We start from the raw sequence: 27,796 nt of genomic DNA on the forward strand, positions 1-27,796 counted from the left end.
AAATGAGTCCACCCACCACTTTAATCATATCTTAGATCTTGTTCTGACTTATGGTATGGAAATAGAAGACTTAACAGTATTCCCTGAAAACTCCCTTCTGTCTGATCATTTCTTAATAACATTTACATTTACTCTGATGGACTACCCAGCAGTGGGGAATAAGTTTCATTACACTAGAAGTCTTTCAGAAAGCGCTGTAACTAGGTTTAAGGATATGATTCCTTCTTTATGTTCTCTAATGCCATATACCAACACAGTGCAGAGTAGCTACCTAAACTCTGTAAGTGAGATAGAATATCTCATCAGTAGTTTTACATCCTCATTGAAGACAACTTTGGATGCTGTAGCTCCTCTGAAAAAGAGAGCTTTAAATCAGAAGTGCCTGACTCCGTGGTATAACTCACAAACTCGCAGCTTAAAGCAGATAACCCGTAAGTTGGAGAGGAAATGGTGTCTCACTAATTTAGAAGATCTTCATTTAGCCTGGAAAAAGAGTCTGTTGCTCTATAAAAAAGCCCTCCGTAAAGCTAGGACATCTTTCTACTCATCACTGATTGAAGAAAATAAGAACAACCCCAGGTTTCTTTTCAGCACTGTAGCCAGGCTGACAAAGAGTCAGAGCTCTATTGAGCTGAGTGTTCCATTAACTTTAACTAGTAATGACTTCATGACTTTCTTTGCTAACAAAATTTTAACTATTAGAGAAAAAATTACTCATAACCATCCCAAAGACGTATCGTTATCTTTGGCTGCTTTCAGTGATGCCGGTATTTGGTTAGACTCTTTCTCTCCGATTGTTCTGTCTGAGTTATTTTCATTAGTTACTTCATCCAAACCATCAACATGTTTATTAGACCCCATTCCTACCAGGCTGCTCAAGGAAGCCCTACCATTATTTAATGCTTCGATCTTAAATATGATCAATCTATCTTTGTTAGTTGGCTATGTACCACGGGCTTTTAAGGTGGCAGTAATTAAACCATTACTTAAAAAGCCATCACTTGACCCAGCTATCTTAGCTAATTATAGGCCAATCTCCAACCTTCCTTTTCTCTCAAAAATTCTTGAAAGGGTAGTTGTAAAACAGCTGCAGAGGAATGGTCTATTTGAAGAGTTTCAGTCAGGTTTTAGAATTCATCATAGTACAGAAACAGCATTAGTGAAGGTTACAAATGATCTTCTTATGGCCTCAGACAGTGGACTCATCTCTGTGCTTGTTCTGTTAGACCTCAGTGCTGCTTTTGATACTGTTGACCATAAAATTTTATTACAGAGATTAGAGCATGCCATAGGTATTAAAGGCACTGCACTGCGGTGGTTTGAATCATATTTGTCTAATAGATTACAATTTGTTCATGTAAATGGGGAATCTTCTTCACAGACTAAGGTTAATTATGGAGTTCCACAAGGTTCTGTGCTAGGACCAATTTTATTCACTTTATACATGCTTCCCTTAGGCAGTATTATTAGACGGTATTGCTTAAATTTTCATTGTTACGCAGATGATACCCAGCTTTATCTATCCATGAAGCCAGAGGACACACACCAATTAGCTAAACTGCAGGATTGTCTTACAGACATAAAGACATGGATGACCTCTAATTTCCTGCTTTTAAACTCAGATAAAACTGAAGTTATTGTACTTGGCCCCACAAATCTTAGAAACATGGTGTCTAACCAGATCCTTACTCTGGATGGCATTACCCTGACCTCTAGTAATACTGTGAGAAATCTTGGAGTCATTTTTGATCAGGATATGTCATTCAGAGCGCATATTAAACAAATATGTAGGACTGCTTTTTTGCATTTATGCAATATCTCTAAAATTAGAAAGGTCTTGTCTCAGAGTGATGCTGAAAAACTAATTCATGCATTTATTTCCTCTAGGCTGGACTATTGTAATTCATTATTATCAGGTTGTCCTAAAAGTTCCCTGAAAAGCCTTCAGTTAATTCAAAATGCTGCAGCTAGAGTACTAACGGGGACTAGAAGGAGAGAGCATATCTCACCCATATTGGCCTCTCTTCATTGGCTTCCTGTTAATTCTAGAATAGAATTTAAAATTCTTCTTCTTACTTATAAGGTTTTGAATAATCAGGTCCCATCTTATCTTAGGGACCTCGTAGTACCATATCACCCCAATAGAGCGCTTTGCTCTCAGACTGCAGGCTTACTTGTAGTTCCTAGGGTTTGTAAGAGTAGAATGGGAGGCAGAGCCTTCAGCTTTCAGGCTCCCCTCCTGTGGAACCAGCTCCCAATTCAGATCAGGGAGACAGACACCCTCTCTACTTTTAAGATTAGGCTTAAAACTTTCCTTTTTGCTAAAGCTTATAGTTAGGGCTGGATCAGGTGACCCTGAACCATCCCTTAGTTATGCTGCTATAGACTTAGACTGCTGGGGGGTTCCCATGATGCACTGTTTCTTTCTCTTTTTGCTCTGTATGCACCACTCTGCATTTAATCATTAGTGATCGATCTCTGCTCCCCTCCACAGCATGTCTTTTTCCTGGTTCTCTCCCTCAGCCCCAAGCAGTCCCAGCAGAAGACTGCCCCTCCCTGAGCCTGGTTCTGCTGGAGGTTTCTTCCTGTTAAAAGGGAGTTTTTCCTTCCCACTGTAGCCAAGTGCTTGCTCACAGGGGGCGTTTTGACCGTTGGGGTTTTACATAATTATTGTATGGCCTTGCCTTACAATATAAAGCGTCTTGGGGCAACTGTTTGTTGTGATTTGGCGCTATATAAAAAAAAAATTGATTGATTGATTGATTAAATGCTACACAGATGTATAATAAAACAAATGGTGACTGGTTTATAACACATTTATGACAGAGTTTCAGGGGAGAGAGAGCGAGGAGCTATGGAGCCCTGGAAGTGTCATCGCAAAATGTTTTGCATGTGGAGAGAATGTGCGCACGTTTTATTATATCGTGCGCACATTTTGTTATATTGTGTGCTCGTTTTATGATATTGTGCGCACATTTTAAGCATCGTTTAAGTAAAACATGGGCACGATCTACTTAAACGTGGCCACAGTTTGTAAAACGTGCACTCTATATTGTCTTGACACATAAATACTGACTATTAGTCAAAAAACCAGGAGACAGTGTAACGGATCTGAAATGGATCCGTTCAGGGTGTATCATCATGGTTTGGGTGCACAAGGACATACAGAGAACTCTAGCTGCCCAGCATGGCATCATCTGGAGTTTAAGCACATTAAAAAGGATGCTGAGGTCGAAGCATATCATATTATGAAGTTCATTTTGAACGAAAGGAAAACATGCGCATGTTTTATTAATTCGAGGGCTCAATTAAAGGAAAACGTGAGCACGTTTTATTAATTTGAGTGCTCAATTGAAGGAAAACGTGTGCATGTTTTATTCATTTGTGGATTTGATTAAAGGAAAACGTGCGCACGAATTATCGCGTCCAGGAAAAGGTGTGCATGTTTTATTCATTTGAGAGAGCACGTTTTATTAATTCGTGGGCTCAATTAAAGGAAAACGTGCACACAAATTATCATGGCCAGAAAAAAAAATATCACTTTAAGTGACGTCTCCTGGGTTCCGTAAAGGAACCACAGCGGCAGCCACTTTTTTTTTCATGTGCGCGCGCGAACTAATCGTCCGTGAAGATAATTTTATTAACTACACAGATGTATAATCCAGATCCAGATACTGGATAATATTTCACTTTATATAGGCTTTGAAGGATTACCTCAAAATTACTTGAGGGATTCTCACCAAATTTTCACCACAGATAGATTATTAGGGCATGGAAGACTCCACTGAATTTTGGGGGTGATCCAGATCCAGATTCTGGCTCTGGATTTCACTTTATATGGGGTTTGAAGCATTATGTCAAAACTACTTCATGATTTCTCACCACATTTGCACCACAGATACATATTACACCATGGAAGACTCCATTAAATTTTGGAGGTGATCCAGATCCAGATTCTGGATCAAGTTTCACTTTATAGGCTTTTAAAGATGGCATCAAAACTACTTCATGGATTCTCACCAAATTTGCACCACAGATCGATATTGGGGCATGGACGACTCCGCTGAATTTGGGAGGTGATCTGGATCCAGAATCAGATTCTGCATCAAAATTTCACATTATATAGACTTTGAAGGATTATGTCAAAATTACTTGACAGATTCTCACCAAATTTGCACCACAGATAGATATTAGGGGATGGAAGTCGCCACGTTTCATAGCTTCTAATTATTTTACTTGTATTTTGTTTACAATTTTTTTGTTTCATGTGAATTATGTCTTTTATGGTGAATTTTATTTATTATTCTATACAGCACTTTGGTCCACTGTTGTTGTTTTAAAGTGCTTAACAAATAAAGTTTATTGGTTGTTTTTTTGCTATCTACTATTTTTTTGGTGCTGCAGGCCGTGTTTATCAGAATTGAAATAAAAAACAATACTTGACACATTATAGTATATATTTAGTGAATTAGGAATATATAAAATTTTCGCTTTCTGAAATCCTGTAAATATGTAAGTCCTACATAGGCACTAAGGTTCATGGGTACCGGTACTTATCTCCAGATTCTGTTGCATGAAGTGCATGAGAGTGTATGACTCCGACACAGGTGACTTTCCCAGCCAATTATATTAATGATTATCTGATTCCATCTGCTCAAAGTGATGTTAATCAGTGAAATCACCTGGTGGCGTGGGTGGTTGCAAAGAAAACCTGCACCCACTTGGCCCTTTCTAGAATGAGTTGAATACTGCTGGTCTGTGATTTAAACCCAGGTTTACATATTGGCATGGAATTTCCTTATCCACAAACCTACCTGATCTGAAGTAATTGAAAAAAAAAGTTGAACTGTTTCATGATATTATAATTTTTGGAGATGCACCTTTATATCTCATAATTTGTCTTCCTCCAACAAGGTTGTTTAATTGTTAGTATAATTGTTAGTTGACCAGTTTTAATGACAATGTCCAAAATTTTTTTTTACAAAGAACCACAAAAGACTAAAATTTGCCTTTATGTCTTGGAAGCAAGGAAGTTATCTCAGACCAAAAGAGCATCTCTTTCATAACTAATGCTCTTACTTTTTTGAGGCTAGAAGTCAGCCTAAGTGGTCATATGACATTTTATTCTTAATTAATATATGTTAATCTTTTTGAGAAGTCATGACGTGATGCTAAAGTACAAAATAAAACAAGCCAACTGAAGCCAATCTGAAAGTCACACTCAAAGGTGGGTCTGCTTTTATGGGAACCAGCACATATTTTGTTTCTGTGATTATATTTTTAAGGGTTTTTGAGGTATCTTATTGGATTCTTAAATTAATAAATAATTATTAATTATTAAAAACAGTTACATTTTTCTTTTGCAATAATTTTTTAATTTCATGTGTAGTCTTCACAGACTCAAAGCCATCCACCCTACCAGCACTACCAGAGCAGAGAGCCTTCATTTCCCAACATGCAAGATGTGGATAGCCTGGTTCTTAAGGTTTTAGAGGTCCAGGACTGCCGACAAAAGATCCACCAGTTGCAAGAAGAGCTCAACTGGGAAAGGCAAAACTTTGAGTCCTTACAAGGTGAGTAACTTCGTCTCAAGCAGAGACTTTATGAAAAACAATAGCAAGTGGTCGAGTACAAAGATCAACAGATAATCAAGTTTATAATTTAGATCTTTTTTTTTTCTTGGTTAACATGAAAACTGTTAAATAAGGTAGTCTGAACTTCTCCAACTATGCCCCATTTCAGGTTCATATACAAGTGCTGAACGGAGTAGGACATCTTGTCAAGGAAGTCAGCGCAGTATTACGTCTTTTTGTGTCGGTCACAAATGATCGATCTGTGAATTTGTGCAGAGTGAGGCGTGTTTCAGGAAAAAAATGGTCCACTGCATAAAGAGAAAAGAAAACGTATGACTGGCTTTAAACTGGGGACTTTCTTGTAAGGCAGGTGCTTTGCAGGTGTGCCACCATGATGTTAAAGATAACACAAAGTGGTTAGGATTTGGGTTTAGGAAGGAAAACAGAATGCGAGAGAGATGTGCATTGAACTTGTTTATATTTCATCGTGTGACACACTTTTTTTCTTTTGTGCTGGGGAGTTTTATTGATCCCCTCTCCCCCATGCAAACCATATGACTGTGACATGAAAGCAGACAATACCAGGTTGAGAAGCAAAAGTGGAAGAAACAGTGACATACGTTCCTGTTTTCTTGTCACTGAAATGTGCTTTCCACATTTGTTTATGTATTTTCCACTGCAAGGCATTTAATATAAATGTGGGAAGACTGGTTCAAACAAGTTTGGGTTTCATTTGAAGAGATGTAATTCCATTGATTTGATATTTAGTGTACATTTTGTATTTCTGTGAAGGCTCTCAGTTGTCCAGGTGGTTTCCATAGTAAAGAAGCTTGAATCTTCGACTGGACTGGGTTGCTTGATGCCAGGACATTTCGCTTCAAATCACAGAAGCTTCCTTGTAGAGGAACCCTTTGACCCCTTGTAGAGAAGTTCTTCTCTACAAGGGGTCAAGACAGAAGTCAGACTACCAGAGCAAGAATTTTAGCTGAGGAAGCTTCTGCGATTTGAAGCGAAACGTCCTCGCGTCAAGCAGCCCAGTCCAATCGAAGATTCAAGCTTCTCTACTATGTACATTTTGTGTTATATCTCAATCAAAAGTGTGTCAGTCACTCTCATTTTTCTGTTATGGATTTACCTACTCCATCAAAATTGGATGGAGGTTCCAATTGTATGCCTTTTTGTCTGTTTTACAGTTATAAGGTAGAAACCAAGTGTCAAAAAGTAATGACAAATTGTGTATAGCAAAGATAACCAATGTGAAAATTATTTGAAAAAGAATTTAGAAACTGAAAAAATTGGGGGAAAAACCTAACAACACCACAAAAAACCATCAACAACAACAACAAAAAACCTTTGGTTTGAGTGCATTCTTTAAGAGTGAAGTCAAGATGTCTTTGGCTATATTCGCTACAGCTGTTATTTTAAAGTATTTGTTTAGTTTCTTTGAGAAATGTTATTGCTGTTTGTTAGAAAACAGTATTTCTGCTATAAAATCAATTATGTGTTTTTTGTGTGTGTTTTTAATTAAGTAGTGCAGAACCGACTTTAAATTTGATGCTGTTTGCTTTTTGTGCAGGAAACATTCAACAGAATGGACTGGAACCCCAAAACAATGAGATCCAGAAATTGCAAAACCAAATCCAGCAACTAGAGTACAACGTGAAAGCTATGACTACTGTGAGTAACCTTATAGCTGTAGGGCCAGCATTGGTGACACAGAAGGGTAAATTTATTTCTTTAAAAATAAATTAAAAAGGAATTTCACTTCACTTTCATAAAACACATTTTCATAGAGGATTGGCAGAATTGGTATGCAAACAGACTGAACTGAATTGCAAACTGTTAACTGGGCTTACTGTATTTCACAATGTCTTTGAGATTAAATAGATTTAACATCACTCAAAAAGCTATAGTTTTAGACAGTAGTTTATTAAAAAATTGTTTCTTAAAATGAGTACAACATGAGATCTCAACAGCTGCAGTTGTGTGCAGACATGCCCTCCTGTTCGTTCAGCGCACAGAACAAATTGTCACTCTGGTTCTGTGTTTAATTATTTTTGTTATTTGTTATGTAGTGTGTATGTAGTTATTGTCATAGTATTTATATACTTGTCCTGGCTCTGTTCTCTGTGTTTTTAATTTAACACGTCGTGTGCACTGAGCTGTCATTTCTAGTTGTCAGTGAGTGACTGGCTGGTGATCAGCTGAGAGGTGCCTTGCCGTGCTGTGTGCACTTAGACATGGCTGTCTGGAAATAAATATCAGCATGTCATGTAAGAGTAACCCCCCCCCCCCCCCCCCCCCCGCATGCCATATGTGTTGAGGGGGGAGCCGACACACTGGCACACTACGTGTGTTGTCGGGGGGAGCTGCAATACACACGCAAGCCACGTGTTGGGGGGTGGAGGTCGGCACAGCCACACCCATGTGTGCTGCTTGGTGATGCCACACTCACGGGGCACTTAGACAATTTTCACAAACGGCTCGAATGTAGTCAGCTGCTCTCTACTGTCGTACCAGGAGCATGAATAGCCCCGCCTTTTCTAAGTGTCCAGCGAGCAGTGTTGGATGTTCGCGTGTGACACCTGGAATTTGGTCGACACCTGCCAAGAGAGTGATCGAATGAGCACGCGCAGGGCATTCACTGTCTTTTGGCCGGTGATGTGTGAAAATGGTTGTAGCAACAGCTTTGAGGTTGCTCCAATTTTTCACGAGTGGCATTTGACTCCTCCTTTGTGCACCATTCTGCCTCAATCGTGTTGTGTGAACACGCAACTCATACCCAACATGAGTTATCTATAATGGTGAAATTCTCAATTTTTTTTTTATTTTTTTTTTTTACTCTCTCTCTCTTTGTGGTCCTTGATTAAACAAATGCAGTGTATCAATCTTTTAGTTCAGCATAGTTTTTTCACTTCTCACTCTCTTCTCATTCTCACACAGCTAGGTCCAGTAGTCAACACTCTATACATATCATCATTTGCATTTCATGTTTCCGTTTTACCCAGATCATTTCATGAACTAATCAAATCATTCACAATTATTGTAGTAAAAATCAGGTAACGCAGTGTGTTTATCAATTTTATGATGAATAATCTATAGTATTGGAAATTTGTACAAATTGTAATCATGGTAGCCTGCAATTTTTTTTTTTCTGCGGTTGGTGCGTGACTGACAGACTCATCCATCCATAGTGGCCCCAACTGATTCCAAAGTCAGGCAAGGTACCCTAAGGCCTGCCCATGATGCCAGGTATAGCAGCAATCAGTTTTGGCTCAGGAAAAATTGTAACCTTTTTTAAGGTGCCATACATCACAGCTTTGCGAGAGAGTGAGAAAGAGGGAGTGTGTGTGTGTGTGTGCACCGTTAATCACTGTAGTAGAGAAGCTTGAATCTTCGACTGGACTGGGTTGCTTGGCGTGAGGACGTTTCGCTTCAAATCACAGAAGCTTCTTTAGCTAAAATTCTTGCTGTGGTAGTCTGACTTCTGTCTTGACTCTTGTAGAGAAGAATAAACCAGAAGCCAACAAAAGCTGGAGTTTTTAACCTAACCAGACCCCTCCTACCGAGAGGCCGACTGCTATAGGTTAGTGACTAAACAATAGCTCTAATTAGCACCTATTGTGCACTCTCCTAATGATGGGATGGAAGCCTCCCCTGATGGCTCCCTTGACGACTCTCCTGATGACGTGAATGACTCATTACCATGAACAAAAGACTGAAACTGCTTTGACCTGAGTGCCCCATTGTAAACAGGGGACAAAGCGTGTCTGAGACCCGCCCCCCGGTTAAGGCTGGGTTTCAACTGTTTTACAAAGAATGCTTCCTTGACACCTCTCTCAAACCATTTCTTCTCTCTGGCTAAGATTTTAACTTCCTTGTCCTCAAATGTGTGGTTAGTGTCTTTCAGGTGGAGATGAACTGCAGACTGAGGTCCACTGGTGACCTCTCTGCGGTGCTGGTATAGCCTCTTGTTTAAAGGTTGCTTCGTCTCACCTATGTAGTCTTCATTACAGTTTTCCTGACATCTGATATAATACACTACATTGCTCTGTTTGTAACTAGGGATCCTGTCCTTAGGGTGAACTAATTTCTGTCTCAAGGTGTTAACCGGTTTAAAGTAAACTGGGATTTTGTGCTGTCTGAAGATCCTCTGTAGTTTTTCCCCTACTCATGCTAAATAAGGGAGAGACACTCCTCTTCTTCTTGTCTCCGTCTCCTGTCTATCTGGTCTCGTTGTTTTCTGGGACTTCTGCACTTTGTCCAGGGACCATTGTGGGTACCCACATACTGTGAGGGCTTTCCGTACAAGTTGTTGTTCTTTAGCCCTTCCCTCTGCAGTTGTGGGCACCTGTAGGGCTCTGTGTTGAAGAGTCCTGATCACCCCGAGCTTGTGTTCAAGGGGGTGGTTTGAGTCAAAGAGCAGATATTGGTCAGTGTGAGTGGGTTTTCTGTAAACCTCTGTCTGGAGCTGCCTGTTCTCGCCAATCGTAACATCACAGTCCAAGAAGGCTAAATGGTTGTTTCTGGCATCCTCACGTGTGAACTTGATATTGGAATCCACCAAATTGATGTGTTCTGTAAAGTCCTCGACCTCCTGTTGCTTGATTTTAACCCATGTGTCATCGACGTATCTGAACCAGTGACTGGGAGAGATGCCCGTGAACGATGTCAAGGCTGTCTTCTCCACTCGCTGCATGTACAGATTGGCCACAATGGGGGATACCGGAGACCCCATCGCACAACCATGGAGCTGCCTGTAGTAATTCCCCCTAAACAGGAAATACGTGGTGTTAAGACAGATCTCCAAGAGTTGGCAGATGTGGTCTGGTGTGAGTTTGGTCCTTTCAGGTAGAGACACATCCTCCAGCAGTCTCTGCCTCACAGCTGAGATGGCCTCAGCGGTGGGGATGCAGGTGAACAACGAAGTCACATCAAATGACACCATAGTTTCATCTGCCTCCAGCTGCAGGTCATTGATCTTGTTCACAAAATCTTGTGTGTTCTCCACATGGTGGTCTGAGTTACCCACTAGAGGAGCCAAAATCCACTTGAGGTGCTTAGCCAAATTGTATGTGATGGAATCTGTGCTACATACAGTAGGCCTGAGTGGCACGTCCTGTTTGTGGATTTTGGGCAGTCCATAGATGCATGGAGTGGTGTCCCCCGGGTACAGTCTGTAGTATGTCTGCCTGTCGATGAGTCCCTCTTTCTCCAGGTTTTGGAGGTAGCTAATGATTTTCTTATTAGTATTCTTATTATTATTGTCCAAGCACATTCCACAACCCAGCACAACCTGTCCTTTCATTGTTATACAGATGATCTGCAAATCTATGCCTGTGAGGACTAATGGGAGTGATGCTTTGTCATCATTATTTAATTGTATTCATGATATGTAGGACTGCTTTTTTGCATTTACGCAATATCTCTAAAATTAGAAAGGTCTTGTCTCAGAGTGATGCTGAAAAACTAATTCATGCATTTATTTCCTCTAGGCTGGACTATTGTAATTCATTATTATCAGGTTGTCCTAAAAGTTCCCTGAAAAGCCTTCAGTTAATTCAAAATGCTGCAGCTAGAGTACTAAGGGGGCTAGAAGGAGAGAGCATATCTCACCCATATTGGCCTCTCTTCATTGGCTTCCTGTTAATTCTAGAATAGAATTTAAAATTCTTCTTCTTACTTATAAGGTTTTGAATAATCAGGTCCCATCTTATCTTAGGGACCTCATAGTACCATATCACCCCAATAGAGCGCTTCGCTCTCAGACTGCAGGCTTACTTGTAGTTCCTAGGGTTTGTAAGAGTAGAATGGGAGGCAGAGCCTTCAGCTTTCAGGCTCCTCTCCTGTGGAACCAACTCCCAATTCAGATCAGGGAGACAGACACCCTCTCTACTTTTAAGATTAGGCTTAAAACTTTCCTTTTTGCTAAAGCTTATAGTTAGGGCTGGATCAGGTGACCCTGAACCATCCCTTAGTTATGCTGCTATAGACTTAGACTGCTGGGGGGTTCCCATGATGCACTGTTTCTTTCTCTTTTCGCTCTGTATGCACCACTCTGCATTTAATCATTAGTGATTGATCTCTGCTCCCCTCCACAGCATGTCTTTTTCCTGGTTCTCTCCCTCAGCCCCAACCAGTCCCAGCAGAAGACTGCCCCTCCCTGAGCCTGGTTCTGCTGGAGGTTTCTTCCTGTTAAAAGGGAGTTTTTCCTTCCCACTGTCGCCAAGTGCTTGCTCACAGGGGGTCGTTTTGACCGTTGGGGTTTTTACGTAATTATTGTATGGCCTTGCCTTATAATATAAAGCGCCTTGGGGCAACTGTTTGTTGTGATTTGGCGCTATATAAATAAAATTGATTGATTGATTGATTGATTGATTGATTGATGATGTAAAGCAGTGGCTGTCCCAAAACTTCCTTTACCTGAATGATGGCAAAACTGAGATCATGGTGTTTGAGCGCACTGGCATACCAAATGTGGTAACACCAAATTTTGGTGCTTTGGCTAACTATCTAAAACCAGCTGTCAAGAATTTGGGAGTGATATTTGACAGCTGTTTGAGGTTCGATCAACAGATAAATTCTGTTGTCAAAGCTAGTTTTTTCCAACTTCGCCTTTTGGCTAAAAAAAAGCACTTTCTCAGTAGACGTGATCTTGAGACAGCCATTCATGCTTTCATCAGCTCCAGACTTGATTATTGTAATGCACTTTATTCGGGCATTAATCAGTCGTCTCTTGCACGTCTCCAGTTGGTGCAGAATGCTGCTGCTCGTCTTTTGACAAACACTTTTAGACGTGAGCATATTACGCCCGTCCTGTACTCACTCCACTGGCTTCCAGTTCGTTTTAGAATTGATTTTAAAATTTTAATGTTTGTTTTTAAAGCTATTTATGGCCTTGCACCTCCCTACTTGTCTGAAATTTTAACTTTGCAGCACCTACAGTAGGACATTAAGGGCATCTGGCCAGCTTTACTTAGATGTTCCAAGGTCAAGATATAAACGCTGGGGTGATCATGCTTTCGCGGTAGCTGGCCCGAGACTGTGGAATGAGCTACCTCTTGAGTTACGTACTATTCCTGACCTAGCACTTTTTAAATCTAAGTTAAAGACTTATTTAGATTTATTTAAACTGGCTTTTAACACTTAGTGGGGAGATGACATGTTCTGTTATTTTTATGTTCTTTTTTATTGTGTTGTTTTAAAATTTTATTTTATATGTGTTTTATTTTTGTAAATTTGTGTTTTTAATGTTAAGCACTTTGGACACCAGTCGGTGCTGTAAAGCACTTTATAAATAAATGTTGATTGATTGATTGATTGATTGTCTGTTGTAGAAACGCTTCCAGCTGCTGCATCAGTGTGTTGACTGTCTTGACCAGTGTCAGTCCCGGTTGATCAAAACGCTGAAGACGTGGCGGTGGGAACAGCACAAATCGACCATTGGACATCCTTTTGATGACAATCTTAACCCCCTCCAGACCTGGTGAGGTGCATTTCACTCATTTTGCTCCCTTTGGGACAGTTGAACTTTGCATTATATTGCTTTAATCATATAGAAGTATCACCTTGCATATTATTTGACATTGAACTTTGACAGCAAAAACATGCAATGCTGTAAGGCGGGTTTGCAGTTCTTGTTGATTGGCAGGCTGTCAGTGCCTAACCCTTTCAAGGACGTAAGTCAGAAGTAAAGGCAAAGGAGGCAATTTTGTATAATTAAAATATTTAATAAAATGCTAAAGCTTACTAAACAAAAGAAAATATATAACTCAATGCTAAAATACTCTCGGCAGTATGAGCATGGTCTTCTTTATGTTTTGCAGTTGTTTAATTGGTATCCGAGTGCAAAGTGTGTGTGTGTATGTGTGAGAATATATATATATATATATATATATATATATATATATATATATATATATATATATATATACACACACACACACAGTGAGGAAAATAAGTATTGGAACACCCTGCGATTTTGTGGTTTGTGGTGGTTTGAATCATATTTATCTAATAGATTACTACTGCTTTTAAACTCAGATAAAACTGAAGTTATTGTACTTGGCCCCACAAATCTTAGAAACATGGTGTCTAACCAGATCCTTACTCTGGATGGCATTACCCTGACCTCTAGTAATACTGTGAGAAATCTTGGAGTCATTTTTGATCAGGATATGTCATTCAAAGCGCATATTAAACAAATATGTAAGACTGCTTTTTTGCATTTACGCAATATCTCTAAAATTAGAAAGGTCTTGTCTCAGAGTGATGCTGAAAAACTAATTCATGCATTTATTTCCTCTAGGCTGGACTATTGTAATTCATTATTATCAGGTTGTCCTAAAAGTTCCCTGAAAAGCCTTCAGTTAATTCAAAATGCTGCAGCTAGAGTACTGACGGGGACTAGAAGGAGAGAGCATATTTCACCCATATTGGCCTCTCTTCATTGGCTTCCTGTTAATTCTAGAATAGAATTTAAAATTCTTCTTCTTACATATAAGGTTTTATAAGGTTAAAAAAAAAAATCTGGAAATCACAATGTATGATTTTTTTTAATAATTTATTTGTATGTTACTGCTGCACATAAGTATTTGAACACCTACCAACTAGCAAGAATTCTGGCTCTCACAGACCTGTTAATTTTTCTTTAAGAAGCCCTCTTATTCTGCACTCTTTGCCTGTATTAATTGCACCTGTTTGAACTTGTTACCTGTATAAAAGACATCTGTTCACACACACAGTCAATCACACTCCAACCTGTCCACCATAGCCAAGACCAAAGAGCTGTCTAAGGACACCAGTGACAAAACTGTAGACCTGCACAAGGCTGGGATGGACTACAGGACAACAGGGAAGCAGCTTGGTAGAAGACGACAGCTGATATGATTATTTATTAGAAAGTGGAAGAAACACAAGTTGATTGTCAGTCTCCCTTGGTCTGGGATTCCATGCAAGATCTCACTTTGTGGGTAAGGATGATTCTGAGAAAGCTCAGAACTACACAGGAGGACCTGGTCAATGACCCGAAGAGAGCTGGGACCACAGTTACAAAGATTACATTAGTAACACATGATACTGTCATGGTTTAAAATCCTGCAGGGCAGCAAGGTCCCCCTGCTCAAGCCAGCACATGTCCAGGCCCGTTTGAAGTTCACCAGTGACCATTTGGTTGATCCAGAGGAGGCATCCGAGAAGGTCATGTGGTCAGATGAGACCAGAATAGAGTTTTTTGGAATCAACTCCACTTACCATGTTTAAAGGATGAGAACAACCCCAAGAAAACCATCCCAACCATGAAGCATGGGGGTGGAACCATCATACTCTGGGGGTGCTCTTCTGCAAAGGGGAAAGGACGACTGCACCGTATTGAAGGGAGGATGGATGGGGTCATGTATTGCGCGATTTTGGCAAACAACCTCCTTCCCTCAGTAAGAGCATTGAAGATGGGTCATGGCTGGGTCTTCCAGCATAACAATGACCCCAAACACACAGCCAGGGCAACTAAGGAGGGGCTCCGTAAGAAGCATTTCAAGGTCCTGGAGTGACCTGGCCAGTCTCCAGACCTAAACTCAATAGAAAATCTGTGGAGGGAGCTGAAACTCCAAACCTGAAAGATTTGGAGAAGATCTGTATGTAGGAGTGGACCAAAATCCCTGCTGCAGTGTGTGAAAACCTGGTGAAAAACTACAGGAAACGTTTGACCTCTGTAATTGCAAAGAAAGGCTACTGTACCAAATATTAACATTGATTTTCACAGGTGTTCAAATACTTATTTGCAGCGGTAACATACAAATAAATTATTAAAAAATCATACATTGTGATTTCCAGATTTTGTTTTTTTTTTAGATTATGTCTCTCACAGTGGACGTGCACATAAGATGAAAATGTCAGACCCCTCCATGATTTCTAAGTGGGAGAACTTGCAAAATCGCACGGTGCTCAAATACTTATTTTTCTCACTGTATATATATATATATATATATATATATATATATATATATATATATATATATATATAAATGGCTGAGTGGATCTTTGTCATTTGTATGTGACATGGATTATTCACCCCATTTGGGTTGCGTTGCATTTAGCGTACATATTTGGTTCCATACATTTTGTACCATTGCACACTTTGACCACTGCCCACTAGTTTGGGCGGCATTTACCTAAACCTGACTGAGTTTGTTTTGCTGACGGATGACTATTTGAAGGAGCTAATTGACAGTGCTAATTCTTCCAAGACAAATAAACAAATCCACTACCCTGTAAGCCGTCTGGAGGCATGAAGAGCTGTTTGGATGAAGAGGATGAAGTTAGGATGAAAAGCTGGACTAATTTGTGACATGATTTTTTGCTGGAATGAGGAAAGCAGACGGCAGTCTGTACACGAAGTCAGTGCACGGTGCCACGGACCGTGCTACATCATCAGACGTAGAGAATAATTTTGGATTCCTGTTTAAAGTTCTTGTTAGACTGTTGTCAAAGCACCAGTGACGAACACCAAATATAAGATTTATACAGTGTGCAAATTGGAAACATAATATTGAGGATTACAGTTTATACTTCAGAATAATTTGTTTCTTTAAAATTAAAACCTTCACCACAGATCATCTTCTACATGTGTACAGTGATTTAATTATTGTGATATCTGTGGAATCAGTTCATTTCAGTTCGGCCTTGATTGTCATTGTATGCTGTTTACAATGAAATCGCACTACAAATTGTTCCACAAAGAAGAATGATTATAAAGAGTGAAAAGGCACTATATACTAACGTTAAATAAAAGTATAGAATAAAATCACAGAATCGTGACAGGTGTATTATGATATGTATCGTCTCATGGAGCTAATGTATTTTTATACCACAAACTAATTCCTATAAATGTCATCGACTTGATGACATTACAGTGTTCACAGTCCATGTAGTCTACTGAGGTGGACTCAGATACTATGAGGTAGCAGTTTACGATGTTAAAAAGGTTTATTGATAGTGGTAATAGGTGGTGGAATGAAGGAGCCGTTGCAGAGGCACGGAAGGAGGAGACACCCATCATTGGGAGGGAAGCAAGGAGTTGAGAAACCCAGGCCAGATGGGACGGGTGGAGCTGATGGTATCAGGGAATTGAGAACAAAGAGAGACAAAGTCATTAAAGGACATGTCGCACTGAAATCATAGCAATTAAGATTTAGGCTGTTAGTTACCATCCGATGATCCACCGGGATTACTTTGTGCACTTCTGTGACCAGTTTCAAAGTATACGGCATTCACAGCAAACAGCTACGGAGACTTCTGAAAACAAAGTACTCGTGAGTACTCGCTTGTTTCCGACAGGTGACATAGCTATTAGAAGTGTCCCAACGTGCACTTCAGTGGAATATAGCTGCTACTGTTAAGAACTGTGTTATGATGACTCGTTTTTAAATGATAACTGTTGATTTTGATGCAGTCAGTCAAACCTGCAGCCCTGAGAAGGTTTAGTGCACCTGCGGCAATGAGCCATAAATGCAGCCTGTCAATAACAATGTCTGCTGGGTTCAGCTTTGTGCAAAAATAATTATGAGCGTTGTTATCAATAAAATCGAAAAAAAAATACATTTGCTGCCGGGAAAAACACCGTGGAGACACTCATTCATGCAGCTGAGAGGAGTGAATTGAAACAACACGTGCTGAGCAGCACACACACACACACACAATGCTATTTTGTTTTATTGCCTTTTTATTGTTTCTCTATTGTTTATTGTTCTCTGTACTGTGCACTTTGAGATTTGCTTTCAGATGTAAAGTGTGTTATAAATAAAATCTATTACTATTATTATTCCACACACACACACACACACACACATTCAAGCTCCAAATTCACACTCTCTCAAAGTAAAAAAGAAGCCTATCAGCTCCACTGATAAAAATCACAAAAGTGGGAAAATCCTGAACATGCCAGACTCACCGTGTTTTTGATTGTTTTCCAATGAAGTGTGTCGTCTCCTGTCTGTAAATCCTTTGTAAATCCGAACCATCACTTTCGAACAAAAGCTCAGACTTTATTTTCGGACAGAGCAGGATCATTTCCCTCTGTCTATCAGTCATTGGGATGTTTCACACACTGTGAAATGCCAAGAATTGCTGAGTGAGATGTTTTCTGGAAATGCACCTGCTATCTCTGAGTGAGAGGAATAAAATACACTCAACAAAAATATAAATGCAACACTTTTGGGTTTGCTCCCATTTTGTATGAGATGAACTCAAAGATCGAAAACTTTTTCCATCTACACAATATCACCATTTCCCTCAAATATTGTTCACAAACCAGTCTAAATCTGTGATAGTGAGCACTTCTCCTTTGCTGAGATAATCCATCCCACCTCACAGGTGTGCCATACCAAGATGCTGATTAGACACCATGAATAGTGCACAGGTGTGCCTTAGACTGTCCACAATAAAAGGCCACTCTGAAAGGTGCAGTTTTGTTTTATTGGGGGGGATACCAGTCAGTATCTGGTGTGACCACCATTTGCCTCATGCAGTGCAACACATCTCCTTCGTATAGAGTTGATCAGGTTGTCAATTGTGGCCTGTGGAATGTTGGTCCACTCCTCTTCAATGGCTGTGCGAAGTTGCTGGATGTTGGCAGGAACTGGTACACGCTGTCCTATACGCCGGTCCAGAGCATCCCAAACATGCTCAATGGGTGACATGTCCTGTGAGTATGCCGGCCATGCAAGAACTGGGACATTTTCAGCTTCCAAGAATTGTGTACAGATCCTTGCAACATGGGGCCGTGCATTATCCTGCTGCAACATGAGGTGATGTTCTTGGATGTATGGCACAACAATGGGCCTCAGGAGCTCGTCACGGTATCTCTGTGCATTCAAAATGCCATCAATAAAATGCACCTGTGTTCTTCGTCCATAACAGACGCCTGCCCATACCATAACCCCACTGCCACCATGGGCCACTCGATCCACAACATTGACATCAGAAAACCGCTCACCCACACGACGCCACACACGCTGTCTGCCATCTGCCCTGAACAGTGTGAACCGGGATTCATCCGTGAAGAGAACACCTCTCCAAAGTGCCAAACGCCAGCGAATGTGAGCATTTTCCCACTCAAGTCGGTTACGATGACGAACTGGAGTCAGGTCGAGACCCCGATGAGGACGACGAGCATGCAGATGAGCTTCCCTGAGACGGTTTCTGACAGTTTGTGCAGAAATTCTTTGGTTATGCAAACCGATTGTTTCAGCAGCTGTCCAAGTGGCTGGTCTCAGACGATCTTGGAGGTGAACATGCTGGATGTGGAGGTCCTGGGCTGGTGTGGTTTCATGTGGTCTGCGGTTGTGAGGCTGGTTGGATGTACTGCCAAATTCTCTGAAACGCCTTTGGAGACGGCTCATGGTAGAGAAGTGAACATTCAATACACGAGCAACAGCTCTGGTTGACATTCCTGCTGTCAGCATGCAAATGCACACTCCGTGAAATCTTGCGACATCTGTGGCATTGTGCTGTGTGATAAAACTGCACCTTTCAGAGTGGCCTTTTATTGTGGGCAGTCTAAGGCACACCTGTGCACTAATCATGGTGTCTAATCAGCATCTTGATATGGCACACCTGTGAGGTGGGATGGATTATCTCAGCAAAGGAGAAGTGCTCACTATCACAGATTTAGACTGGTTTGTGAACAATATTTGAGGGAAATGGTGACATTGTGTATGTGGAAAAAGTTTTCGATGTTTGAGTTCATCTCATACAAAATGGGAGCAAAACCAAAAGTGTTGCGTTTATATTTTTGTTGAGTGTACATCAGCGACCCCTAATTAGAGAGTTACAGTCAAGACTACTTTTATGTTGTCTTGCTAACTGGGACGTTAAATAATGTGCATCTTGTCCTTTAACGGGTACAAAAGTAACTCGACTCTGGGAAAACTGCAGATTTTACAGCTACAAAGCTGAGGCTGCCTGCTGGACTCTAAGGATCTGGCAAGGGTGGCATGAAGAGCCAGTGTTTAAATACTGCAGGGATGATTAGTTGCAGTTGTCTCAGCTGCCACAGGTGTACCCAGTAATCAGCTCCACTGACAAGACAATGAGAGAGAGAGAGAGAGAGAGAGAGAGAGAGAATGCACAAGTACGTGTTGTCAGTGGTGATGCCTGTGTGGATGTCATCCAAGCTGCCTACACACTAATTGGTATCTACAGCTTAATTCTTCAAAGTTAGTTTTGTCAAAATGAATTATGTCATAAGGAGCCAAAGAGACCACCTAATGTCAAATCCTCTAAGTCCCTTAAGCTATTTTGAGAACAGGCTGGAGTGGTATTGAACCGGGAACCTTCTCCTCTAAAATGAAGCATCAAAAACAGTTTTTATCTGACATGGCTGTGTGTGCGTGTGCATGCGTGTCTACAATTGGGACTATGACATCTTGTGTGATGATTTTCTGTTGTTTTTTCTGATTGGGTTTTGCTTCCCTGTATTCTCTTGTCTGTCACTTTGTGCTTGGTGGTCGGCATTTTTTTTTTGTCTTTCTACACCCATGCCCCGGCAGGCATTGACATTAAGCTTTTTAGTGTACTTGTCCATAGGACGAGTAACCCTGGCAGTTTACTTGTCCTATAGGAAAAGCTGGTTGTCCGGACAACCCGTGAGTGAGATTCAAATTAAATATTTATCACATTTACTTTGCACTGACTTGTCACTTAATAAAACCTGTCATACTTTTTTTGTTTGTAAGTACTTTAACATTCCAACATAAGAATTGTAGCTGAAATAGAAAAATCATTACATTTCAACATTTTCTGGGACTGAGATTCAGATTAAATATTTATCACATCTGCTTTGCTGTGATGCATCACTTCATGAAAAAGTTAATACTGTCACTCTCCTGTGTGGGTGGTAAAATTTTGCAATTTTATTTCAGAAGATGTGGCAACAGAAACAGTTCATCTGTTGTAATACAGGGAGGCACTTATTGCCTTAATCCAAATTATAAAAATAAAAAAAAGTCACTAAAAGACACAAAACATAAATAATGCATGGCCATTTTGTAGTTTACAAAATGTGGTGGTGATGGACACGTAATGATCCTGACATTTACTTTGTCTTCTATTTCTGTAACTGCAGACTGTATGAAACCAACATATTTCATGTTTTGTGAGATCAGCTTTATTTTTATTTATTTTTGTTAATATACGAGGTCTATTAGAAAAGTATCCGACTTTATTATTTTTTTCAAAAACCATATGGATTTGAATCACGTGTTATTGCGTCAGACAAGCTTGAACCCTCGTGCGCATGCGTGAGTTTTTCCACGCTTGTCGGTTGCGTCATTCGCCTGTGAGCAGGCTTTGAGTGAGGAGTGGTCCAGCCCCCTCGTCGGATTTTCATTGTCAGGAAATGGCGGAATGATTTGGGCTTTTTTTCCATCAGAATTTTTTCAGAAACTGTTAGAGACTAAAATTTATCTGGCTTTCGGTGAAAATGTTACGGGCTTGGTAGAGAATAAGGAGTGTTACTGTCGCTTTAAGGACGGCCCCCAGCGGCTGTGGGGCGCGCCGCGCTCTGAAGCCGCCATCGACAGGCTGAACGACCATTTCATTTCTAAATGGATGGCTGTCTGGATCCATGACCATCGTGTGCCATTTCTCTGGTTATCACAAGAGCTGGACATAACCATTTTCCGGCAGATTTCACTTTTAACAAGAGAGTTTGTCATGGAAAGCCGAGCGGAGGCTTCGCGCGTCACGATGGATTCGCTACTGGAGCGAGACAAAACCACCTCCGTTTTGGTCTCACAGGACGGCTTTGAGATGGCGTTCAGACAGCTGTCGGTGGTTTTTCCATCGAGTGATTATCTGAGAAATTGTGGATGTGCCTGGACATGCCAGAACATGTCCCGTGAGGCTTCATCACGGCGTTGCTGTGCGCCATGCGGCACCGCCGCGACACGCGGAATTCCTCCGCGCGTCTGTCTCAATGTGCCGAAAAAGTGCTGATGTCCACATCTTTTCACAATTCCTGTGCTAGTCAGACGACGTCCCAGATAAAACACAGCGTCCAGTTTGGAAATGAACGGCACATTCCACTGTTACAGGAGTTTTTGTCATGGAAAGAGGAGCAGAGGCTTCGCGTGTCGTATAACAACATTTTTATTTTCATCTTCATTTTACATACAGTCCGTACTTTTTATTCATTTGTGGTTGTTTCTGTTCCATTTCTGAAACTATAAGGAAAGTGTTAACATTTTATTGTTTTTTAAAACTTTTTAGTAGAACAAACACAAAAACCAAAGTCTTATAAAGAATGAAAAAATACACAAACGTGCAGGAAAAACTGAACAATGCAGACTGATTTGACTCATGATTTTTGAAAATAATAAGCGGTAACTTACTTTGATTTTAAAAAATAAAAATCACCATCTTGTAGTTTTATTCAGACTGGAGTTCATTTCCTCTTTTTTTTTCTCCTTCTCAGTCACATTTTGTGCTTGAACATTAACCCCTTAAGCCCTAGAGCCTATTTCACCAAAATCACATACCCATACATTATGATTTATTTCTCAGCTTGTACAAGGTCAAAAATGCAAAGGTTTGGATCAGCTAAAAGACAGTTCCTAGGGGATGTTGTGGATGCAAAAAAATTAAAAGTAAATAATACTTGATATGAGTAAATGAGGGGTTTTTTTTCCCCCCCAAAAAATGAATTCCGATTTATGTCTTTTGCTTGGCGTTTCAGCTATGGTTAGTTGATATGTGATTGAAGTGGATACTTTTGTAGAGGAGACTTCGCTTGACATTTTGATGTATAATAAGTGTATGTTAGTGTCAGCATTGGTTAGTTATGAGTGTTCAAATGTTCCAAAACAGGGCAAGTCCCCAAATTTGGGCACTCTAGGGTTTAAGAGGTTAAACAACTACATTAAGTCATCTAAAATAAATATCTTTGGAAAATAACAGATTAAGGTTCAGAGTTCTCAGCTCCTTTATATGATTTCTGCTTCTGAACAGCACTGCACATGTGATTTTTATTCTGTTCATTCATATATTCTCATTTTAAGGAATTTTGACCAATTTATTTCATCTCATTAATTCAGTATAACTGTCACCGACACATACTCACGGTGTGAACAGGACATACCGTCAGAACAGTCCAGAGAGTAAAGCCCTGTTTACACATAGACGGTAAGAGCTCCCGGAAGCATCCCAGAAGAGTTTTTTGCCGTCTTAAGGATCACACGCCGTTGTTAACGCCGGCACTAGGGGGCGTGGCTTAGTTCCGTCTTTACTGGTAATCGTCGGAAAAATTATTCAACATGTCGAATAATTCCGGGAGCACACCCAAAGAATTCGCGTGACGACGGAGACAACGCGAACAACGGCGTTTGATACTTTTTAATCGCCATTTCATCCTACCCCTTCCTGTAGTGCCGCAGTTTACACCGCCGTAATTGGCGGCCGGCATTGTATCCCTAATCAACGGAGTGTAAAATAGCGATAGAGCCCACATCGGCGTCCTCAAGGGCGTTTTAACCGGCGACAGAGGCAGACAAAACGGCGGCGCTAGCGGACAGTACGCCGTTCTAAACGCCACCTCCCGGTTAACGCCGTTCCAAACGGCCGATAGGTGGCGGTCCGTATAAAAACGCTGGCGCGCTGCATGCAGGCCTCTCACTCGCAACCAGCTCCAGATATTTTTGCAGAGAAGCTCCAGTATGCCTCCTAAAATCAAATCAAATCAATTTTATTTATATAGCGCCAAATCACAACAAACAGTTGCCCCAAGGCGCTTTATATTGTAAGGCAAAGCCATACAATAATTACGGAAAAACCCCAACGGTCAAAACGACCCCCTGTGAGCAAGCACTTGGCGACAGTGGGAAGGGAAAAACTCCCTTTTAACAGGAAGAAACCTCCAGCAGAACCAGGCTCAGGGAGGGGCAGTCTTCTGCTGGGACTGGTTGGGGCTGAGGGAGAGAACCAGGAAAAAGACATGCTGTGGAGGGGAGCAGAGATCAATCACTAATGATTAAATGCAGAGTGGTGCATACAGAGCAAAAAGAGAAGGAAACACTCAGTGCATCATGGGAACCCCCCAGCAGTCTAAGTCTATAGCAGCATAACTAAGGGATGGTTCAGGGTCACCTGATCCAGCCCTAACTATAAGCTTTAGCAAAAAGGAAAGTTTTAAGCCTAATCTTAAAAGTAGAGAGGGTGAAAAAGGAAATTGGCAGCGGCAAGGACTTACCAAGAGGTCTGGTTCAGAAGCAGAGGGTAGCCCTGTGGTGGAGATGGAGCAACACGTTGAGGAGGGTAAAAGGAAGGAGAAGAAAAGGCTGAGTATGATCTCCCTCCCCCTGCAGTGACAGATGCATGTATTCCTGCTGCTTCAGCCTATTATACTCTGGGGGCGGTGCCTATATGCAAAAGTTCCTGGAGTAACGCAGGAATTTCCTGGATAAATCCAGCGGTATACAGGGTATTATCGGCGGCAGCAGAACACCGCCGTTCTCACGCGCCTCTTAACCTGCGATTGCGAAGGATAGAACTGGGTATTAACACCCGTTGCCTGACATGTGCCGGATGCTACGGCGTCAAAATGCCGCTTTATTCGGCGGATTTAGCGGCGTTTTATCCGCGTATTTGCGGCTAGTACAGCGGTCAAAACACCGGTGAAATGCTCCGCCCCTTTCCACCGCGAAAACAGCCAGAACTACCGCGAACTTTGGTCTACGTACTACCCGCCGACAAAACCGTCTATGTGTAAACGGGGTTTAAAGGTGTTTTGTGTTTTTCACTCTGTGCTCCACACACCCCTCCCCTCTCCCTCCTCGCAGCCAGCTGACTCACGCATGCGCACGCACGCATGCACACACACACACACACACACACACACACACACACACACAGACGGCTGCAGCGATCGGACCCAGTCTTAATTTTAGACGGCTTTAAGCAAAGCCGCCCACTATTTTTTCGGCGTCTTTTTCGAAAACTGACCGCTCAAATGACAGCAGGATGGCTCGCTGCCTAAAGCCTTGGTTCTCGCTCCCGTCTGCTCCAATGAATTTTTAATCCCGTACCGTCCCAATCCCGTGATAAATAGCAAAGTTAACTCACATTCCATGAGATTCCCGAAAAAATGTCTGCCTCTACTACGAATGCACACTCCATACAGTGGTCTCGCACACACAGTGATATCATGTTTTCCGATTGTCCGCTGTGTGGAGAGTGGTGGGAAAAACCGAAGACGCTTTTGCGCGAGGTGCGAGACAGGACGTGATGTAAATAAGAAAACAAAAAGGCAGCGGTCAGGTATTTTGTTTCCGAGCGATGAAAATAAAGAATTTGAACGTTTTAAACCAAAAAAATGCCACTTGTCCGGTCGGACAACGATTAGAACATATTGCTTGTCCGATCACATTTTACACTTGTCCAGGACAATTGGACAAGCGTTAATGTTGATGCCTGCCCGGATCTTTCCCTCACATCTGTTCCTCATTTTCTGTTCTTCATCTCTCTGTTTAAGCCTCACCTTGTTCACTTTTTTCCTGGCAGATCGTTGTGCCTTACCGCCTTCGCTTCCAGCCCTTTTCTTCTGAGTTTTGTCTTGATTGCCCTGCTGTGTTTTTTGAACTGCCTGCCTGTTTTTGGACCCTGTGTTTCCTAATGTATCGTTTTCCAATCTGCATGTTCTGTATTCATTCACTCACAATTTTGACACAACAAATCATGCACAAAAGCAGCTTCACAAGTTTTTAAACCAGGTTAGTGAAATGTGAACAAGGAGCCGTAATATCATTTGTGGCGCCGAAGAGGTCTGTGAGACTGCAGCTTTTGCTTCAATGTTTGATACGAGAAGTAGCCACGAAGTTAGAAAAATAGCTGTTTCCAGACAAAGTAGTAAGGGTAACAAATGTCATTTTTAAACATACGTATGTTTGACTGTAACAGCATTAGTTTCTTAACAGAAATGTTTGTTATTGTGTGACAGCTTCAGCACTTTAGAGTTTAGTGAACTTTGCGAAGACTTTGCCCTGATTCTTTTATATGCTAAGGTAGTTAACATGTCTACAACTTCCAAGTGAAGTAAATGTTGCAGTGACCCAAATATTTTCTGTTAAATACATATCTGTGGTTGCTTCACTTTACCACCTCAAAGACATACTTTTATCAAAAGAGTGTAATCTTGCTTAGTTTGCACAACTTGTGTCACACTGAGATCCTGGTCTCTAGGAAAGAATTCTAAGCTCAAATTTGATGAGCATAATGCTCAAAATTATAATTTTTTTTCAATATATTTCACTTACTTAGTATTTGTACGAGGGCTGTCAATAAAGTATAGGTCCTTCTTATTTTTTCAAAAACTATATGGATTTCATTCATATGTTTTTACGTCAGACATGCTTGAACCCTCGTGCGCATGCGTGAGTTTTTCCACTCCTGTCAGTGACGTCATCCACCTGTGAGCACTCCTTGTGGGAAGAGTCATCCAGCCCCTCATCGGAATTCCTTTGTCTGAGAAGTTGCTGAGAGACTGGCGCTTTGTTTGATCAAAATTTTTCTAAACCTGTGAGGCACATCGAAGTGGACACGGTTCGAAAAATTAAGCTGGTTTTCGGTGAAAATTTTAATGGCTGATGAGAGATTTTGAGGTGATACTGTCGCTTTAAGGACTTCCCACAGAGCGGGACGTCGCGCAGCGCTCCCAGGCGCCGTCGTCAGCCTGTTTCAAGATGAAAACCTCCACATTTCAGGCTCTATTGATCCAGGACGTCGTGAGAGAACAGAGAAGTTTCAGAAGAAGTCGGTTTCAGCATTTTATCCGGATATTCCACTGTTAAAGGAGATTTTTTTTAAGTCATTTCTTAACGATACCCAAAAGGAACCGGTTCTCGATACACATCCCTAGCTGCTAAGGGGTTAGCTCAATCCCTTTAGAGGAACAAACCAGAGCTAAAGTGCCATACTAACGTGCAATTCTTACAACAGGAATATGGTTCAACACAAATTTAAAACAAAAGAAAATGTGATACTCACAGGCTGTACTGATTGCTGGGGTTGATTTTGTCACAGAGTTGGAACTGACCCTCTACTGAGTATTAAATGCTGACTGAAGCCAGCTCGAAATCGTGCTAGGTTTGTGAAACAGTCCTCCGTGAAATGTGCAGAGCAAAGAAATAGTCGGCGGTTGTATGTACTGGGGATGTGGTTAAAAATTAATAAAAGCCAGTGATCGCGTACATTGCTTTCCATGGGAAGATCGTAGTCCGCTAAAACAGCCTGGGAAAGCACACCTGTAGCTCGCCATTGCTTCTCTTCGAGTGTTACGAATGTGTGGGCACAACTTTATGAATAATTAATTTCGAAGGGGCGTGTGTGAAAGGGGGTGGGTGTGGGTGTGTGTGTGTGTGGGGGGCTATTGGTGAAAAAGTGACGTAAGTTTTCTCTCAAAAATGGATTGGCCTGTTTTCTAGGGGCAATTCAAAAAAGGAGAAATACTTGAAACAGAGATTCTGAAACTTGCTGGCACTTCGTGTGTATTCCCCATAGCGGGGAGACTCTGAACTAACACCAAAAACATGAAAAAGATGATTTTGATTCTCTATCCCCTTTAAACCCTTCTGGGACAGTGCCCATGGCACCGTCAGAGAATCCCTGTGCTATGATACAGAATTTACATGCGTGTCATTTTATTTGGAGGATATGTATTTAAGTCAGTGGTGGGCACAGCTAACCAAAAAGCTAGCTTCGATAACTGGTAATCAGCTAACTGAAAAGTTTTTTTTTTTTTATGCTAAACCGATAACCTGGGAGAGGTGATGGTCTGGTGGTTAAGGTGTTGGGCTTGAGACCAGAAGATCCTCGGTTCAAATCACAGCCTGACTGGAAAATCATTAAGGGCCCTTGGGCAAGGTCTTTAATCCCCTATTGCTCCCGGTGTGTAGTGAGTCCCTTGTATGGCAGCACCCTGACATCGGGGTGAATGTGAGGCATTATTTTTAAAGCACTTTGAGCATCTGATGCAGATGCAAAAGCGCTATATAAATGCAGTCCATTTATTTAACCTATCGGAAGCTACAGATAACAATAACTTTACATTTTGCCTCCCATATGTTCTCAGCTACTAAGCAGCTGATTTTGAGTTTAAACACCACCAAAGCTTCTAATAGAATCAAAGGCGATCACAAACCCAAACAGCCAATGAACCAGCGCTTCTGTCTTTGTGC

At 41.2% G+C, this 27,796-nt stretch overlaps 1 protein-coding gene and 1 long non-coding RNA gene across 3 annotated transcripts in view; one reads left to right on the forward strand and one right to left on the reverse strand.

The window, feature by feature from the left end:
* stat6 (signal transducer and activator of transcription 6, interleukin-4 induced) overlaps nt 1-27,796 on the forward strand; it is a 171,260-nt gene that overhangs the window by 55,595 nt on the left and 87,869 nt on the right. For both annotated transcript variants that reach the window (XM_034172329.1, XM_034172327.1), the window contains exons 5-7: nt 5,390-5,573; nt 7,150-7,250; nt 12,911-13,059. In XM_034172329.1, the coding sequence (XP_034028220.1) occupies nt 5,390-5,573; nt 7,150-7,250; nt 12,911-13,059 (434 nt within the window). The remainder of the gene's footprint in view (nt 1-5,389; nt 5,574-7,149; nt 7,251-12,910; nt 13,060-27,796) is intronic.
* LOC117512312 lies at nt 17,291-19,487 on the reverse strand. Its single transcript, XR_004561270.1, has 3 exons — nt 19,476-19,487; nt 17,907-17,908; nt 17,291-17,382 (listed from the first exon to the last, which is right to left on the reverse strand). It is a non-coding gene; the product is annotated as an uncharacterized LOC117512312 (long non-coding RNA).

Source organism: Thalassophryne amazonica, chromosome 6 (genome assembly GCF_902500255.1).
Source record: "Thalassophryne amazonica chromosome 6, fThaAma1.1, whole genome shotgun sequence".
Lineage (NCBI taxonomy): Eukaryota > Metazoa > Chordata > Actinopteri > Batrachoidiformes > Batrachoididae > Thalassophryne > Thalassophryne amazonica.